The sequence below is a fragment of the Sarcophilus harrisii genome, chromosome 3, assembly GCF_902635505.1.
Source record: "Sarcophilus harrisii chromosome 3, mSarHar1.11, whole genome shotgun sequence".
Lineage (NCBI taxonomy): Eukaryota > Metazoa > Chordata > Mammalia > Dasyuromorphia > Dasyuridae > Sarcophilus > Sarcophilus harrisii.
The window spans coordinates 231,629,304-231,649,787 of NC_045428.1; the positions used below are offsets into that span (position 1 = coordinate 231,629,304).

Genomic DNA, 20,484 nt, shown 5'->3' on the forward strand with positions numbered 1-20,484 from the left:
ATTTTTTTTTCCCTCCTCCTTTCCCCGAACACTCCATGTTTATGATGTTTTATTTTCAAGGTTAGGGGAATGGATAAACTTTGTTTCAGAATTCACAGAAACCATAGATATTATGGCTCCCATTTTTACAATTTTCTTTCTTTTTTTAAATTTTATTTTAATAGCCTTTTATTTACAGGTTATATGTATGGGTAACTTTACAGCATTGACAATTGCCAAACCTCTTGTTCCAATTTTTCCCCTTCTTCCCCCCACTCCCTTCCTCAGATGGCAGGATGACCAGTAGATGTTAAATATATTAAAATATAAATTAGATAAACAATAAGTATACATGACCAAACCGTTATTTTGCTGTACAAAAAGAATCAGACTCTGAAATATTGTACAATTAACCTGTGAAGGAAATCAAAAATGCAGTGGGAAAAAATATAGGGATTGGGAATTCAATGTAATGGTTTTTAGTCATCTCTCAGAGTTCTTTTGCCGGGTGTAGCTGGTTCAGTTCATTACTGCTCCATTGGAACTGATTTGGTTCATCTCATTGCTGAGAATGTCCAGGTCCATCAGAATTGGTCATCATATAGTATTGTTGTTGAAGCATATAATGATCTCTTGGCCCTGCTCGTACAACTTTCTTTTCCTCCAACTCTCCTGTTCCTGGCACATGCTCTTCTCCATAATATAAGCAGGTAGAACTCCCCCCCCCCCAAAAAAAAAAAAAAAGATTTGCTATATCATAAATTTTTTGTCATTGAAATTTTCCTTGTATTCTTTTTCCATTCCTTCCTAGAGAGTCTATCCTTATAACAAAGAAGAAAAGAAAAAAATGCAGCAAAATGAATATATGCATCAAAAAAAATCTGAAGTTTTAGTTCTCTTTATTTCCATCATGCTAATTTCACAACATTCAGTCATTATTATTTAATTGTTCTTATTTTGTTATTTTGTGAGCTCATTTATGTTCTTATTATTTACAGTTATTGTAGTGATTGCATTTGTTTTCCTGGCTCTGCTTACTTTACTTTCTATTAGGTCAAACATATCTTTCTATGCTTCTCTTTGTTGGTCAATTTTTGTGGTACAGTAAGTAATTCTGTTTTGTTTGTGTAACACTATTTATTTAGCCATTCTTCAATTAATCAGTGGTCACCTTTTCTATTTCAGTTCTTTTCTAGCACAAAAAAAAGATTTTCATTTTACATATTTAGGGCAGGCACAAAAAGATTTTGTTATTTTAGTGCTACCAAAATATTTTGGTGTAAATGATGCCTTTTTCTTTTTGTCATTGGGAACATATATCTAGCAGTGAAATCTGTAGATCAAAGGGTAGGGGCATTTTAATTATGTTCTTGCTTTCTTGAATTGCACCAATTCATAATTCCATCAGCATTAGTATATTTGTCTTTCTGTAACCCCACACTGACTATGGGAAATGTTTTGTTACTACCTTTGTCAATTTACTTTATGTGAGATGAAACTTGACAGCAAGAGATTGTGTTGATTGACATTCTCTTATTATTTGGAGCATCTTTTTCTATGGTTGTTAATAATTTTTATTTGTTTTTGTTGTCTTATTCAAATTTTTTTATTATGTTATCTTTTTGTCTAGGTCATGAATTAGTGTAGAGTTTATTGTGGTATCTGGTTTGAAATTTTAACTGAAGCCTAATTTCTGCCAGATTGCTTTCTGTCTTTGCAACAAGATTTTGTCTATTCACTAATAGTTTCTGTGTCAATAGTTTCTGTCATTGACTTCATTAGACACTATATTATTTTTTGCTTTTATATGTTGTATAATGAATCATTGATTAACCTTGCCATTGTTTAACTATTGCCAAGTCATTTTTGTGAGTACGATTTTATAGAAAAGTTTGTGATTTGCCATGCTGCTAAACCAGTTTCTTTTTCCACTTTCCCCATTATTCTTAGAGAATCTTGACTTTTTAGCCTCCAGATTAGTTTTGTAATTTATTTTGTCTTGTTATTCTTATAACTATTATAGTTATATTAACAGTAATATATTATAATAACATATGCTAAATAAATATGCTTCATATAAATAATATAAGCCATAATAATTTATAATATTTTGACCTGTTTTTCTGTAAAAAAGTTTTTGTAATTGTATTTGTAATTGTTCTATGTGCTACCTTGGTGGTTGATGATAATGTATTTTATACATTATTACCTCTCTTCTATTACTTCCCTTCAGGTTTTATTTAGAAAGGCCTAATGCTTTGTGTGCTTTTGTTTTATACTTTATTACTTTGCTGAACTTATTTATAGTTTCAGTTAATCATTTAAATTGGCTCTCTAGTGCTTTACTTGTGTTATGTTTTACATATAGTATTATGCCATCTACAAAAGCATAGTTTTCTTTACTCTTTACTTTTGTTTATTTTTCTTTTCTAATTGCTATTGCCAGCACTTCTAGGATTATGTCAAATTTTTTACTTTAAAAATTTTTTGATTATGTCAAATTTTAGTGGTGATAATGGACATCTTTGCTTTACCCCAGATTTTATTGGAATGGCTTCAAACTTATTTCCATTCCTTTTATTGCTACCCCTTCTTTTTGGACAGATGTAGTTTACCATTTTAAGGAAAGATTACATTTATTCTTGTGTTTTTTATTTTTTAGTATTTTTGACAGGAATTGTTATACTTTGTAAAAAGCTTTTTCTGTCTTTGTAGTTGTGATATGATTTTCATTAAATTGTTAACAAGATGGTGTATGGTGTCTTATGTTTATAGTTTTCTTAATATTGAACCAACCTTACATTCCTGGCATAAGTCCTATCTGGCCATAGTGTACAACCTTTTTATTGGTGTAGCCTCTACTAATATTTTATTTAAAATTTTTACAATGATATTTATTAGGAGTATTAATATAGTTTTCTTTCTCTGATTTATGTCCCCTTGGTTGGAATGGCCCTTGAAACATTGAAGGAATTTGGAAAGATTTTCTTCCTTTTTTATTTTTTCAAGCAGTTTATGAAGCATTTGTGATTGGTTTTTTTAATGTTTAAATGCTGAATTCACTTGTCAATTCCTCTTGTCCTTGTTTATTTTGTGGTTGTTTTGTTTTTCCCTTTGGGAATCTGTTTATAACTTGTTTTACCATAGTTTCTTTTTAGAAAATTGGATTGTTTAAATCTTGTAGTTTTTGTTGTATTAATCTGGTATTCTAAAAATATTCACATATATTTTATTTTATTTTTTTATTATAGCTTTTTTATTTACAAGATATATGCATGGGTAATTTTTCAGCATTGACAATTGCAAGACTTTTTGTTCCAATTATTCCCCTCCTTCCCCACACCCTTTTCCCAGGAAGGTTGACCAATACATTATAAGTATTTTTAAAAGCCATTTTTGTTGACATATTTGGACAAAATTGTTTCTAGTGATTTTGTTCATTTGTTGTGCTTTTTAGAATTTTTACATTGGTGTTTAATTGGGACTTTTTCATTTGTTATTTGTCTAGTCTTTATTTTTGATTGTATAACCCAGTTCACTGATGTGTTGTTTCTTTTGTTGTTGTTGATGATGAAAGTGTTTTGAGATTGGTGAGATAGGCTAAATTAGAGTGTCAGAATTTTTAGGATATAGAAAGTAAAGGGATTGATTGAGAACAAGTCATACCAGATTGAACTAAATTCCTTTTTTGACAGGATTTCTAAATTAGTAGATGAGGAAAATGTGGATGTAGTTTACCTAGATTTTAGAAAAGCATTTGTGTTATTCCTGTGGAGAGGATAGAGAGAGATGGATTAGATGTTAATACAATCAAATGAATAGAGAATTGGCTGGGTGGCCAAACTCCTTTAGAGTAAATAATTATTAATGTTTGTTGTCTTCTAATGCAAGAGGTCTCCAGTATCCAGGGACCTTAATTTGATTCCATTCCTAACATTTTTATTAATGACTGATAAAGGCGTAGCTAGCTGGTATAAGGACAAGAAACAAGGTGGTGCTGTGGATAGAGTGCTGAGACCTAATTTCAAATGTGTTACCCTGGGCAAGTTATTTAACCTTGTAAAATGAACTGGAAAAGGAAATAGCAAACAATTCAAATATCTTTTGTTAAGAAAATTCCAAATGTTGTCATGAAGACATGGACACAACTGAAATGATTGAACAAGAATAAATAATTCATTATTCGAATGATACAACTGAAATGACTGAATAACAAGAATAAACTGAATGTATGCTTATTAAATGTTCAAATGACACAATTCCGGGAAGCCATTATACTAGAAAATAGTTAATTCAAAAGTTTTTTGATAGCCTTGAGATTAGAGTTGAATCAAATAAGATAGCATTCAGTAGAGATAAAGGCCAGTCTTCTACTTTAACCTAAAAAAAAAAAAAATTAGCTCACATATAAGATGGAGTCAATATGGAGAGCTATAGTTGTTATGAAGAAAGATCTGGGTATTTTTTTGTACTCTTTAAGCTCAATATGCGACAGCAATATGATGTGATAACTGAAAAAGCTAATGCATTCTTGTGCTACATTAAGAGAGGCCTAACTTCTTTATTTATCATTTTATTTTTTTATTATATTACATAGATAATAAACTCACTGTATTGCACTTTTGTCAGACCTCATCAAGAATATTGTATCAGTTTAGGTTAGTGTTTATTTAAGAAGGGCATTGATAAGTTGGGGATTTTTACAGATGAGGACAACTGGAATGGTGAAGGACTTTTGAGTTCATGCCAGATAAAATTCAATTAAAAGGAACTGGATGTATTTAGCCTGGAGAAAATCAAAGTCAGAGAGAACATAATAGTTATGTGGTAGTTTTTGAAGCATTGCCATGTGACCTAGGGATGAGACTTGTTCTATTTTGCCCTTCACTCTTATTGATGTTATGCTGAACAAAACTGGAGAAAATAATAAAAGTATATAGCCTAGATCCACTACAAATGTATGTTACACAATCTCAACTGGGCTTTCACTGTGGCAAGGCATTTCTTTTACATCTCCCTAATCAATTCACTTGATCTTCATCTTTTTTGATCTTCCTTTGGTAGAAATTGGTTTTTCCTGAAAGGAGACAAAGTGGTTTCAGGAACTGATTGTCCCTTCTTTCCCCTTCCAACTTTCATTTAAAGGCTTCAAAAGCCCCATGCATGTGCAATTAGAGACTCGTTGACTTGGTGTATTTGTGAAAACTATTCCAATTATTATACTCTTCTTATCCTATAGACATTGGAGTTATCATACTCTTACCGTATAGACACTAGGTGTCTCCTTATGTCCTGAGCAGTGAAATGCTATTATATCCTTGTTGCATATCCTTACTTTGTAAGGGTCCTTTGGTAAACTCTGCACTGATTTGTGAGTGCCTCATAAAATATTAAGTAAGAAAGTGCTGGTATTATGTCTACTTCTATTAATATCATGTCCAAAACTACATTCATCTTTTCTAACTTCGTTATTGCTGTTGAGGGCACCATTATTGTCCCTAGCCTCCCTGACAATCTGTTGCCAAATCCTATCATTTCTACCTTTGTAATATGCCCTTCTTTCTTTGACATTGTTACAATCCTGATGCAGGCTCCCAGTAACTCTAGCCTGGACTACTGGAGGAACCTGTTGATTGGTCTTTTGCCTGAAGTTTTTCTCTATTTCATCTTCTATTCATCTAACAAAATGGTGAAGGAAAAGGAAATAAGCATTTATATGGTGCCACTATGTGCCAGGCGCTGTTAAGCACATTACAAATATTAGCTCATTTAATCCTCACAACATCCCTATGAAGTAGGTCCTATTATTATCCCCATTTTACTATTGAGGACTTTAAGGGAAACAGGTTATTATTGGGATAGTAAGTTTTTACCATGATAGCCTCTGCTTAATAATCTCCAGTGTTTATCTATTATCCCTACAAGTTTAAAACACTGTTCAGTATTCAGAGCTATTCATAAGCTGGTTCCCTCTTACCCATCCACTGTTTTTAATGCTTTGGTCCCTATCAAATACTCTTCAGTCCAATGACACTAACCTTAATGTTTTTCTTTGCACAAAATAATTCATCTCCTTATTCTATACATTTTCACCATGTGAAATTTTTTTCTCCTTCATCTCAGTTCTTTGTTTCTTTGTTTTCTTTCAAGATTTCAACTAAAATCATATCTTTTACCAGAAGACTTTTACTTTCCTCCTTAATTCTAGTTAGGAAGTCAACAAGAATCTATTAAGTACCTACTATATACAGTAATCCCTTTAATTCCTATTCTGAGCTTGTGAATTTCAAAGGGATTGTCATATCACTTGAGTTCAATAATAGAATTAATTCATAATAGTAGAGAGGAGCTCTTCTGGATTTGACATAAAATTTTGCTGTTCATTTGTTTCAGTTGTGTCTAATTCTTTGTGACCCCTTTTGGACTTTTCTTGGTAAAGATATTGAAGTGGTTTGACATTTCCTTTTCCAGCTCATTTTACACATAATGAAACTGAGTTAAACAGGATTAAGTAATTTGCCCAGCTCACTAACTAATAAATATCCAAGATTGAATTTGAACTCAGGGAGATGAGTCTTGCTGATTCCAAACCACTGCACCACCAAGTTGCTCAGTTATTATATATTATGACATGTAATTTTTTATATTTAATTTTTCATTTGTCAAATTACTTTCAGACATTCTTAGTCTCAGCTAGATTAGTGTTTTCTCTCTATTGATTATCTACCATTTATCCTATCTTTTATATTGTTTGTAGATAGCTGTTTGCAAGTTGTTTCCCCCATTAGACAGTGAGCTTCTTAAGAACAAGAAGTGGGATTTCTTTTTGTCCTTAGTTTCCTCAGTATTTAACATTGCCCTATGTATAATACACTTAATCAATCCTTGCTGACATATTGACTGGCTCTAGAGGGAAGAACTAGGAGAAACAGGAAGAAAGTTTGAAGAGTAAAATATAGATTTGATGGCAGGATAAACTTCCAAAAATAAGTATATATTTAAAAATAGAAAGTACCTCAGGAGTTGGTGGATTTACCCTCTTTGGAGGTCTTCAAATAGAGCTTGAATAGTCACTTTATGAGTATGTAATATAGTAACTATTCTTTCATATACTAATTAATCTAGATAACTTTTTAAAATTAAAGCTTTTTAATTTACAAAACAATGAATGTCCAAATTTTTCCCTCCTTCCCCTCCTCCCCCTTCCCCTATGTGGCAGGTAGTCCAATACATGTTAAAATATATGTTGCATCCAATATATGTATACATATTTATACATTTATTTTGTTGCACAAGAAAAATTGGATCTAGAAAGAAAAAAACAACTTTAGAAGGAAAACAGAATGCAAGCAAACATCAACAGAAAGCATGAAAATGCTATGTTGTGGTCCACACTCAGTTCCCATGGTCCTCTGTCTGGGTATAGATGACTCTCTTCATCACTGAACAAGTGGAATTGGTTTAAATCCTCTCATTGTTGAAGAGAGCCATGTCCGTCAGAATTGATTATCATATAATCTTGTTGTTGCCATGTATAATGTTCTCCTGCTTCTGCTCACTTCACTTAGCATCAGTTCATGCAAGTCTCTCCAGGCTTTTCTGAAATAATCCTGCTGGTCATTTCTTACAGAACAATAATATTCCATAACATTCATATACCACAATTTATTCAGCCATTCTCCAAGTGATGGGCATCCATTCAGTTTCCAGTTTCTTGACACTACAAAAAGGGCTGCCACAAACATTTTTGCACATGTGGGTCCCTTTCCCTCCTTTAAGATCTCTTTGGGATATAAGCCCATTAGAAACACTGCTGAGTCAAAGAGTATGCACAGTTTGATAACTTTTTGAGTATAATTTCAAATTGCTCTCCAGAATGGTTGAGTCTGTTCACAATTCCACTAACAATGTATCAGTGTCCCAGTTTTCCCACATCCTCTCCAACATTCATCATTATCTTTTCCTGTCATCTTAGCCAGTCTGAGAGGTGTGTAGTAGTATCTCAGAGTTGTTTTAATTTGTATTTCTCTGATCAATGGTGTTTTGGAGCACCTTTTCATATAACTAGAAATAGTTTCAATTTCTTTAGCTGAAAATTGTTCATATCCTTTGACCATTTATCTAGATAACTTTCTAAAAACACTTAGCTTCTGTGATTTTGTGAGTGGAATTGGTCATTTATCCCTTTCATTCTAGATACTGCATTCTAATTTATTGCAAACTGAGACTAATTTGGAGTAGCTAGATGGTGCAGAGAATAGAGTCCCAGGCCTGGAGTCAGTGAGATTCATCTTCCTGAATTCAGATGTCTTTGCTAAGAAAACCCAAATGGGGTTGTAAACAATTGGACTGAAATGACTGAACAACAACAAAAAGATTGATTTAATTGTGCCTGTGATATCATACTGTTGACTTATACTGAGCTTGCATTTCACCAAAGCCTAATAGATAGTGGCTCCTAAATTCTATATTTGTGCTATGGATTTTTTGTAAAGTACTATACATTTATCCTAATTAAATTTAAATTGTCCTATCCTCTTGAAAGGTTAGTAATCATTGCCAGTTTTGTTTCATTTTGAAGTAGTGGCAGGTCTGCAACCAGTAACTTATACATTCTTCTGATTTCAAAAGCACTCATTTTTTCCCTGCATATTGTATATAGATGGATTGAGTGAATTTAGAACTTTATTTAGGAAAGAAGGTGAATAGTGTTTCCATAATGCTTGGAGGGACACATTGTAATGTTAGATTTGTCAGAATTTCTGAGTTGATAAGTCTGCAGAAATGCCTTGGCCATTTCTTTAATTAAGAAAAAACACTATCTTTTTTTTTTTTTTAACTTCATTCTATAAACTTAAAAGAATATGAAAGTTTTAATTTTTTTGAATTTCAGTATTGGTCAGTTACAATATTGCTTTTTTTGGGAGGGGGAATTAAAATTAGCTAGTAAATGACTTCCTATTAGTGGAGAATGATAATTCATATTCTCAGCTCTTGAATTTTAAAATCATTGTGACATATCATAACTTCAATAACAGAATGCATAAAAATAGAGCTCTCGTGGATTTGACATGCAATCATTATACTTAATAAGTTTTCACTTGCCAAATTACATTCAGACATTTTTGGTCTCAGTTGGATATTGGTATTGGTGGCATTTATGGTTTCAGTCCATCACTAAATATTCATTAAGCTGCTGCTATGTACCAGACACTATATTAAGTATTCAAGATAAAAAGAAACCCCCAAAAATAGTCCCTAACTCAAGGAACTCACAGCCAAATTTGGGAAGACAACTTGCAAATATGCTATATATAGGATAAATTGAAGATAATAGTAAGAGAGGTGGTTTTTGTAAGAAATAGTGGGTCTTGATTGCTGGGTTGTGATGAACAAAGCCATTTCTTCATGTAAATTAGTTTCCTTCCACTCTCCCTTTTTCATGTTGTTTTGGAAATGCAAGCAAACTAGACTTTGAAAACATCTAGAAGTTGTTCATGTTGTTAGATTATGTTGTAAACATTATGTTATTTTCTATGAGTGCTTCATCAGAATATGTCTTTTGTTATGATGGAGAGGAACTGGATTCTCTCAGCCTCTTGACTCTGCCAGCTTTATGGGGGGTATGTGTGTGTGTGTGTATATATATATATATATATATATATATATATATACACATACATATATGAGTTTAGTTTGGGGTACATTGATTTAGGATGTCTGTAAGACATAGAATTTGAGCTGTCCAAAAGCCAGTTGAAAATTGCAGGGTTTGAGGTCAGTAAAGCTCTGAGAATTGGATAAATAGATTGGAGAATAGAAATAATAATTGAATCCATGAGAGATAATAAGACCATCAAATGAAATAGAATAGATGGGGAAGAAAAGAAATTTCAGGATTTGCAAAGGTTAATGTCGAAGAATTATCCTTGCATATGTTTTGAAAAATAAAAAGCTTTAATTAAAAAAAAAAATCAATTTGAGACAGAGAAAAAAAGAAATTCCAGGATAGATCCATGGCTAATGAGGATGACCTAATTGAAGATCCAGCAAAAGAAATTGAAAAGGAACAGTCAGACATATAAGGAACAAACCAGAAGAAAGTGATGTCAGAAAAATTAGAAAGAAGACAGTCTTACAGAGAAGAGGGTTATTGAGTGTCAAAGGCTAGTGACAAGTTAAGAAGCACAAAGATTGAGAATAGGCTAATATTCTTTTAAAAAATGAAGTCAGAGTCAAGGTAATGGAGTAAGAATCAAACAACATAATTCTACCAGAGCCATCTTTAAAAAAAACATACCAGACTGGATTTTGATTGGGAAAGCCAAGAAAAAGTTACAAGGAGTCATTTTTACAGGCTAGGGCAGTTTAGGAGGTAGAGAGGTCTATGGACTCAAAAATGGGGCTGACAAGGAGGTTTACCACAGTATAATGGCTCTGAGCTCAAGAGCAGAAGAAGGATTTGTTTCTAATCTTTAGCCATAAGTCTGCAGTGGAATAATCAGAAGAAACCAAGACTAAAGGAGAATCAAGTATTTAATTCACTATGAACCTATTGAACTTCTCAGAGGTCTCAGTTATTACTATTAAATTAATAGAAATTGAACCATAGCTGTCTGCTTGAAAATTAGCCACATACAATCCAGTAGATCAGGATTATAAGAGTGCCTGAAAGAAATGAAACAATTCAATAGTTGGGAAGAACATGTCAGGGAGAATTGAGACCTTGGAACAGATGGTAGAAAACTTCACTGAATGGTCTAAAAATTAAAAAGGGCAAAATAGGAAATACCTTACTGAGACAGCAAGAAATCTTAAAATCAAAAGATTGAAAAAACAAGAAAATGCAAGAATATAATTAAAAACTAATAAAGTAGAAAAATGGTTAAGAGGCGATATCTAAAAATTATTTCATCTGAAAATTGTAATTTTAAAAAAAGTCTCAAACCATCTTTCAAGGAATGATTGAAACTATACATTTTCAATCATAGTCAAGGTGGAAAAAAATTTTGGGGTAAATTGTCCATATTCGTTTAAAAAATTTTTAATTATCAATTGATGGGGCAGAGATAGGGAGATATAATAAATGCCTATAAAATAAATAGGGGCAACTAGGTGGTATAGTGGGTAGAGTGCCAGGCCTAGAATCAGAAAGATTTATCTTTCTGAATTCAAATCTGGCCTCAGATCCTAGCACTGTGACCTTGGATTAGTTATTTAACCCTTTTTACTTAGGTTTCCTCATCTATAAAATGAGCTGAAGAAGGAAATGGCAAATCACACCAGCACCTTTGCCAAGAAAACCCCAAGTGAGATCACAAAAAGTCGAATGTGACTGAACAACAGACAGAATAGGTAAATGAATAAATTATTTAAAGTAATCATGTGATATTTAAAAACATTGTTTATTAGGAAAGGAGTTGAGTGTGGACATAATCGAATGCTCTATTAGCATCAGACTTGGAGGCAAGGACTCAAATTTGCATCTTACCTCAACATTCAACTTCTTCCTGCCTCATCTACAAAAATGCTAATAATCATAACACTTAGCTTCTAGGGTTGTTCTGAAAATAATATTTGCAAAGTATGTTGGAGAATTTTCTTTACAAAGGGGAAATCCACTGAATGACTGGTTAAAAGAGGATACTAAACTAAAAACAAAGAAATGTAGTAGCATGCTAAGATAACTGTTGATAGCTGCTTTAATTTCCAGATTTAGTTTTTATAACATTTCACACCACTTAAGGTAAACAATCAATTTTCTGATAACTTAGGATAGATAAGTGATATATTTCACAGAAGAGGTATAGATAGAAAAAGTAAATCTTTCAAAGAAAAGTGGGGGGGGGGAGATATTTCTAGAGAAATATTTACTTTGCACTTGGTAGGATTTGTTATCAGACATAGAAAAAAGGATGGGACTTCTATCTCAATGACAGGAGAGAAGAACTGGTGACCAATACTTTTAACATTGTCAAGGACAAAACTGTAGGGTCAAGATAAACATTTAGACTGGATTTCAGGTGTCACTTATCTGAGAAAAAGAAATAGTTTCAAGAAAAGTAATTTTTAAATTTCCTCTTTTCTGTCTTTGCTGTAATTTATTGTTATTACTATATAATATACATTACATATAATTATAAATTATTATAAACTATATTTTATTATATTTCTTCTTTAGTAGCAGTTATGAATTATTATTAGAGTGCCAAACGGTTGGGGTACCTATATTGTTAGTCCATCAAAATGTTAAAGAATTATTCTGTTTTTTCCCCAAGAAGTGGTTTACAAACCTTAAACCTTCCTAATTTCCACAAGCTATCCAAAGATCCCTTCAAAATGTCATTTTCATTGGTATTAATTGATTCCTCCTTTTTTTGTTTTGACAGGTTTCAGAAATGGCTGAAGATGGCAGTGATGAAACCATGTTTATTTGTGAGTTTTCTCATATCAAAGAGTATTGAAATGCCTCAAATATAGCGAGAACTCTATAAGTTTATAAGAATTTATAAGAATACAAGTCATTCTTCAATTTTTTTTTTTGACCCAATGGTCAAAAGATATGAACAAGATGAAATCAAAGCTATAGTCTTGGAAAAAAAAATGCTTTTAATCACTACTAATTAGAGAAATGAAAATTAAAACCACTCTGAGATAATACCTTACATCTGTCAGATGGGCTAATATGACAGAAAAGGAAAATGATAAATGTTGGAGGGGATATGGGGAAATCGTTATTCTCTGATGCATTATTGGAGTTATAAATTGATCCAACCATTCTGGGGAGCAATTTCAAGCTATGTCCAAAAGGCTATAAAACTGCATACCCTTTGACACTGCAATAGTAGTACTAGGTCTATATCACAAAGAGGTTTTTTGTTTTTTTTTTAAGAGGAAAAGAATTTATATGTATAAAAATATTTATTAATGTTCTTTTCATATTGGCAAAGAATTGGAAATTGAGTGGATGCCTATCAATCGGGGAATGGCTAAACAAGTTGTGGTATGATTGTAATTGAATATTATTGTGCTATAAGAAATGACAAGCAGGATGCTTTCAGAGAAACCTGGGAAGGCTTATATGAACTGATACAAAGTGAAGTGAGTAGAACCAGAAGAACATTGTATAAGTGACAGCAACATTGTACAGTGATCAACTGTGAATGTCTTGGCTACTCTTAATAATACAATGATCTAAGGCATTTCCAAAGGTATGATGAAAAATGCTATCCTCCAGAGAAAGAACTGATGAATCTAAATTGAGATCGAAGCCTTTTTCCTACTTTCTTTTTTACTTATTTGAAAATATTTTTCTTGTTTTTTTGGGGGGTGGGGTGGGGAGCAGGGAGGTGGTCTTTATTTTTTTTCACAATGTGACTAATAGGGAAATATGTTTTCCATGACATGTATAACCTATACCAAATTGCTTCCCTTCTCAAAGAATGGGGAAGGGAGGGAAAGAATTAGGATTTCAAAATTAAAAAAAAAAAAAAAAAGAATGTTAAATATTATTTTTGCATGTAATAGGAAAAATTATTTTAATTTTTAACAAAACATACAAACACAAAAGAATATTGAAATGAACTTTATTGATCATATAAAACTATGAGAGATTCTTTTTTTTTTATGGAAAAGTATTTTCTGAAAATACAGGTAGATTTTTTTAGGGAGTGAGGAAAGCTACAAAAAACTTATAGTAGCTAAATAGTTTCATATGCTAAATGAGGAAGATTGTATACTAATAGTTTTAGCATAACAGACTTTTTACAATCTTGCTGTAAATAGAATTTTGTACTTACAGACACTGAGTCAGAAAAATGATGTGGCACCAGAAACACAAAAACTATTTTACATTTATAACTAAGGAATTGAAATTACAGACTTTTTTGTGTGTTTTCTTTCCTCCCTTTGGAATAAATTTTACTCTTTTCAAAGAAATGACTACAAATGATTTATAGGTAATTCTTTAGAGAATATTATATATTTATGGAGTAGAATATGTAAGATATATTTTACTTGATCAAATGAGTCATATGTTTTGTTTATTTTGGTAATCTGAATATTCATTCACTGAGGTAACCTTAGCCAGCATATAGCCATGTTTTACATCTGCTTTTTTACAAGTTTGTTATCGCATTAATTAAGATTTTCTGGCAGTCTAGTTGAATTATAGGTAACCATGTATGCTGCTTTTGAAGAGATCTATTTGTCTGTTTACAGGGTGTGAAGACTGTGGTCAGTATCATGATTCAGAATGTCCAGAATTGGGCCCAGTGGTGATGGTAAAAGACTCTTTTGTATTAAGCAGGGCAAGGTGAGCAACTTCCAGTGAGTTATTTATTTTACATGTGTGTGTTTACATTACATGTTTGTGTACACTTAGTTACATGAATACAATACATATATACATAAATAGCTTTAACATCTTTTTTTCCTCTGTTTTTCTAGTTTTGTCAAGGTTGCCTAACAACTGTAGTTAGATAGCAAAGAGTTTTTATGCTTTCCAAAAAGAAAGAACGAGTTACATAAAAGTTTTAAACAGAGCAATTAGAGATAGACTTTTGCTCAAAATTTCTAAAAAGGCATAAATTATTTTCATCATAGTATGACTTGAATAGTTTTTTGCCATGACAAGGAAAGCTATAATTCTATTTTTCTACAGTGAGCTGATTTAATTTATGCCAGTACCAGGATATCAGTGACATGACTGTTCAGATAACAACATATAACATAGTGTTAATAATGACTGAATTCAGATCATTGAAATCTGTTAATTTTGCTATATAGTATTCTGTGGCTGTAAATTACAACCTTAATTTAGACCAAATATTTTCAAAATGCATTCCATTTGTAAAAAGGGTTAACCTGCTAAGAGTCTATGGGTAGCTTAAAAAAAAGCCCATTATTGCTTTTTAAAAAACCTCAATATAATATGCTGATCATTGATCATAGATTGCTTTCTAAGGTTATCACTTTAGTTCAGGCCTTTGTTAGTTTTCCTGGACAAGTACAACAATCATTTGATTAGGCTCCTCATATCTAATTTCTCCCTAGCATAATAATACTAGCATCTAGCAGTGTGTTTTGCATGTAGTAGATTCCAGGTTTAAATGTGTGATTTTGTTACTACTTCTTCCTCTTCCCCTCCCCTATTGACAACCCATTTGCAAATTTCCCTATTTTTGTCTGACTTTTTTTTTTTAAATAGACTCCTAGGTTTATAACTTTGATGTTATCCTCAACTCCTTCCTTTTCATATCATAAATAGATAGGTAGAGATAAAGATTTATGGATAAATTATATTGTTGTCAATTTCTGTTACTGCCAAAGTCTATTATTTCTACCTTAATAGTATTTCTTTCATTATACCTCTTCTCTAATCACACAGCTTCCACCTTAGTTCAGGCCTGCTAATATTACCTCTTGGCCAGACTATTGAAACCTCCTCTTCTCATTCCAATCTATTGCCATGTTGCTGCCAAAGTGAGTTTCCTTAAGGGGAAATCTAACCTGTCACTCTGACTTGATTGCTACTCCAGTAGTTTCCTGGGATCAAATATGAACTTCTTGTTTAGCTTTTAAGCTTTATACAAATTTGCCACACTTTGTGTTTCCAACTCATTTAATATTATAATCATTCTCTTATACTCTGCAATCCTGATAGGCTGGCCTTCTCTCTGTCTCTCACATATCATACTCCATTTTTGTATCTATAGCTTAGTAGTCTGCCATCCAGTCAAGCTTGCTTTTTCCGTGTCTTTACATACAATATTTTGTATTCATTATGGCCTTTGAACTGGCAATCCCCAGTACTTGACTATGCTTTCTTTCTCTGCACTTCTGTCTCAGAATCTTCATCCTAGTGCTACTCAAGCACCTTCTACCTTGAATTTTTCTGAATCTTCTCAACTGCTTAGTGTCCCCTCTCAGACAGTTTTGCATTTTTTCTTTTTTGAATGTTTAGTTTGTATTAACAACTCTGCCATTAAAATGTAAGCACAGAAATTATTTCAATTATTGCATGTCTTAACTTAATAGTTCCTGGAACATAACTGCTGTTAAATATTTCTTGACTGAACTGAAATAAATTATTTCTTCATCCTTGAATTTCTCACAGTACTTATAGTATGTTGTACATAGTGGGAATTAAAATAATTTCTTGTTTGAATGAATTCAGATGATAATTCAAAAGGTTGAGATTTTAGAGTATAAGTTGGTAAATATTCTTGTTTCAGTATTTGAAGGATTTTATCAAATAATGCATAATTTGCCTTCATAGATTATTTTTATGCATCTCTATTGCTGAAAATATACTCCCAGTGCCTAACTTCTTAAATTATCTAATATGAATTTAGCTAATAGGCTGGTACTTGAATTACAAACTTAAGGTTATTGCCTGGTCTATATTTAAAAGTTTCCTGCCAGAAGTTGAACCATACCTTTAAGAGCTTAGGGTGCTGCTAGTGGAGGGTTTGAGGAATATCTGATACTTTGACGAATCCTTGATTTTATCAACGTTAATGCTTTCTCAAGAATGTATATCTCAACCTACCATACCCCTCATATATCAGTTTTTTTTCTCTGGAGGTAGATAGCATCTTCCTTTGTAGGTCTTTTCTAGTTAATTTGAATATATATATTATTCAAAATTGTTTAGTCATTCACAATTACTCTTTGATCACTATTGCTGTTACTATGTATGATGTTCTCTTGGTTCTGCTCATTTCATTCTTCACTGTTTCATGCAAGTCTTCCCTTGTTTGTTTGTTTGTTTTTTTTAAACTATCAACCAGCTCATCATTTCTTATAGAATCACAATTCCATCATAACATAGATGGTTTAGCCAGTCTCCAATTGATGGGCATCTTTTCAGTTTCCAGATTTTCATCATCACAAAGAGAGCTGCTATAAATATTTTAGGACACATGATTCTTTTCCTTTTTTCCTAATCACGGAAACAGACCTAATAGTGTTTTACTAGGTCAAAGTATTACACAGTATTACAACTCTTTCAGTATAATTTCAGATTACTCTCCAAAAATTCCATTATTACGGTATTAATGTCCCAATTTTCCACATTTCCTCCAACATTTGTCATTTTCCCCTTTTATCATTTTAGCCTGTCTAACTAGGTCTAAAATATCTCAGTTGTTTAAATTTGCATTTCTCTAATAAATAATAATTCGAGCATTTTTCCATATGACTATATAGTTTTTGATTTCTTACTTGAAAAGCTGCCTGTTAATACCCTTGACCATTTTTCAATTGTAAAATGACTACTTATACGTTTGGCAAAGTTCTCTACATATATATCTTTTATCTGAGAAATTATGTATAAAATTTCCCACCATCAGCAACATTGTGATCTATTATGATTTACTCAACTCTCCTCAGTAACACAATGTATAAAGTTCAAAGTACAAACACAAGTACTCAGGACTTATGAAGGAAAATGCTTTCTATAACCATATAAAGAACCAATAGATTCAGAATATAGATCAAAGCATATTTTCTTCACTTATTTTCTCATTTTTTTCTTTTGATCTGTTTCTTCTTTCACAATTATGATTAGTACAGAAATATGTTTTACATGATAGCCATGTGAATAGCATTTCTTATGTTAAAATCACCTCTGCATTCCTGGTATAAATTCTTCTTGGTCACAATGTAGAATCTTTGTGATATATTATTGTAGTCTTCCAGCTAGTATTATATTTTGGATTTTTGCATTAATGTTCATTAGAGAAGTTGGTCTATAATTATCTTTCTTTATTTTTACTCTTCCTGGGTTTAGCTATCAGCACCACATTTGTTTCATAAAAAGAGTTTGTAGGACACTATCTTTGCCTATTATTTAAAATAATTCCATTTAATATTAGAATTAATTTATCTTTAAATATTTGGTAAAATTCACTTGATGCTTTTTTCTTAGGAAGGTCATTTAGGACTTGTTCAATTTCTTTTTCTAAAATAGGTATATTTTATTTCTTCTCTTCTGTTAATCTGGACAATTTATATTTTTGTAAACATTTCTCCATTTCACTTAAATTATTAACTATGTTAGCATATACTTGGGCATAATAGCTTCTAATAATTGCTTTAATTTCCTCTTTATTAATAGTGTATTTTCATTTTTCATTTTTGATAATAATGACTTAGTTTTTTTCTCTTTTTAAATCATATTAGCCAATTGTTTTTATAAAACCCATTTCTAGTATTTATTATTTCTATTGTTTTCTTTCACTTTATATTAATCCCACTTTCAATTTTTAGGATTACCAATTTCGTATTTAATTGGAGATTTTAAAGTGTATTCTTTTTCTAATTATTTCAATTGAATACCCAATTCTTTGATCTGCTTTTTCTCTATTTTATTGCTCTCAATAAACAATTAAAAGTATAAATTTTCCTTGATTACTGATATTGTTTTATCCAGTAAATTTTGGTATATTTTTTCATCATTATCATTAATTAAATTATTATTTTTATGACTTGTTCTTTAACTCTTTTATTCTTTAAGATAATAAATTAGTCTCCAATTAGTTTTAAATCTTTGTTTCCATGATCCTTTATTAAATGCAGTGTTAATCCATTATGGTTTGAAAATGATACATTTAACATTTTTGCTTTTCTACATTTAACTATAAAGTTTTTATGCCCTAATAGATGGTCATATAGATTATATACCTAGGTGTATTGTTAAGCCCCCTCTACCTTCCCCCCCCAAATATTCTTTTGGTAAAATTTATTTAGAATGTTGACATCTGCCCCAGAATATATTAATCAAGATGTAAAAATAATGGTAATTATCATTTAAGCTCTTATTTAATATTTATTTGGAGTTCATTATTAACTAATGATTACATTAATTAATGATTACAAATAAAGATTACAAAGTAACTAAAGATGACAAAGAATTATGGAAATTACTAATTAAGAACCAATAATGACAACAAAATAACTTTAAGAGAAATTTCATTTTTAAGTTAAGCTTTTTGATTTTCAATCAAGAATTTCATTGAATTAAATGCCATTTGGGGGCCATGTTTCTGTTTTGTTTCATTTTTAGATCATCTCTTCCTTCTAACTTAGAGATCAAACAATTAGGAGATGGAACTGAAGGAGTATTTGCAATAACTCAGTTGGTTAAACGAACACAATTTGGTCCATTTGAATCCAGGAGAGTTGCCAAATGGGAGAAGGAATCTGCTTTTCCACTGAAGGTATGAAATCAGTAGACATGAGATATTTTTTTTGTGTAGTCTCTATCCTCTATAAATATAAAGGAATTTTACTTTTTTTTATAAATTTAATGATGTCTCTGAGCATTATGTGATATCATTTTAAATTCACTTTTCAATTTTTTCCCCAGCTTTTATTAAATCAAAGTTAAAAGTTTTGGCACAAAAAAAATCCAACATAGCCAAAATTAGAATGGAAACTGAGGGGGAAAAAAATCTTTGTACCAAGTTTCTCCAGTAAAATCTTAAAAAAAAAATTTTATAAGAAATTGATTCAAATTTATATGAATTGTATTTCCTAATTGATAAATGGTCAAGCCCTTTGATTTTATTTCTTAAAAAATATTTCCTTATTTAAAATATACCTTTTATTATAATTTCATTACTTTCCTTGAATGTTATATGTGGTGGGTGACCATAAAACAGTGTTTTTTTTTTAATGTTTTTGCAGATTAGATTCTTAATATGTTTTTATTTTGTGAGCCATGTACACATGAAAAAGTAGACTATAATATGGGAATAAATACTTGTATGGCAGACATCATGCTAAGTGCTTTAAATTGATCCTCACAACAACCATATGAGGTAGATTCTCATTTTACAGTTGAGGAAACTGAGTTAAGAAAAGTTAAGAAGTTAAGTGAATTACTCAGAGCCACACATCTTATAAGTTTCTGAGAGTAGATTTGAACTTAGATCTTCCTGAGTCCAGGTCTCAGTAGTAGTAGGTAATTTTGTATTGAGTCTTCTTTAATTTATCTGTCATGTTCATTTTTGTCATTTGTTTACATTTCAGAATAAAAGGTAATTATTTGGTTTTGGATAGTTTAGAACTACCTAGGATGACCCAGGAGCTTTTCCCTAAAAACACATTTTCTTTCTTAATGTTCGTTGAGTTACTGCCCTATCCTCAGCAGAGGATTGAGTTCAGTCTGAGTTTCTGTGAATTCTTGCTAATTTAAATTCTAATCATTCTATACCAATTTTCCCTCCAAACATCAACCCCGGGGTTCATTAATTTATTTCAGTTTAAGTTGCCATAGATAAAGCACCTAGTGTGTGATAAACATTATACTAGACATTAGGATAGAGACTATACTAGGATACAAAATCAAAAATGAACTAGTTCTTGAGTGAATTTATGTTCTAAGAGTGTGGGAAGCAGGAAAGGACAGATTTAATTCAGAACAATAAGCAAATATAAAATTCAAAATATTTTCAAGAGAGAGAATGTGTTAATACCTGAAAAGAGTTGTGGGGGATA

General features: G+C 31.4%; 1 protein-coding gene across 3 annotated transcripts in view; it reads left to right on the forward strand.

The window, feature by feature from the left end:
- Positions 1-20,484, forward strand: part of PRDM15 (PR/SET domain 15) — a 149,034-nt gene that overhangs the window by 17,779 nt on the left and 110,771 nt on the right. For 2 of the 3 annotated variants that reach the window (XM_031959188.1, XM_031959186.1), the window contains exons 2-4: positions 12,369-12,414; positions 14,200-14,293; positions 19,049-19,202. In XM_031959188.1, the coding sequence (XP_031815048.1) occupies positions 12,378-12,414; positions 14,200-14,293; positions 19,049-19,202 (285 nt within the window). In that variant the 5' untranslated portion in view covers positions 12,369-12,377. Of the gene's footprint in view, positions 1-11,310; positions 11,335-12,368; positions 12,415-14,199; positions 14,294-19,048; positions 19,203-20,484 lie in introns of those variants that run through there. The other variant, XM_031959187.1, reaches the window with a different exon arrangement.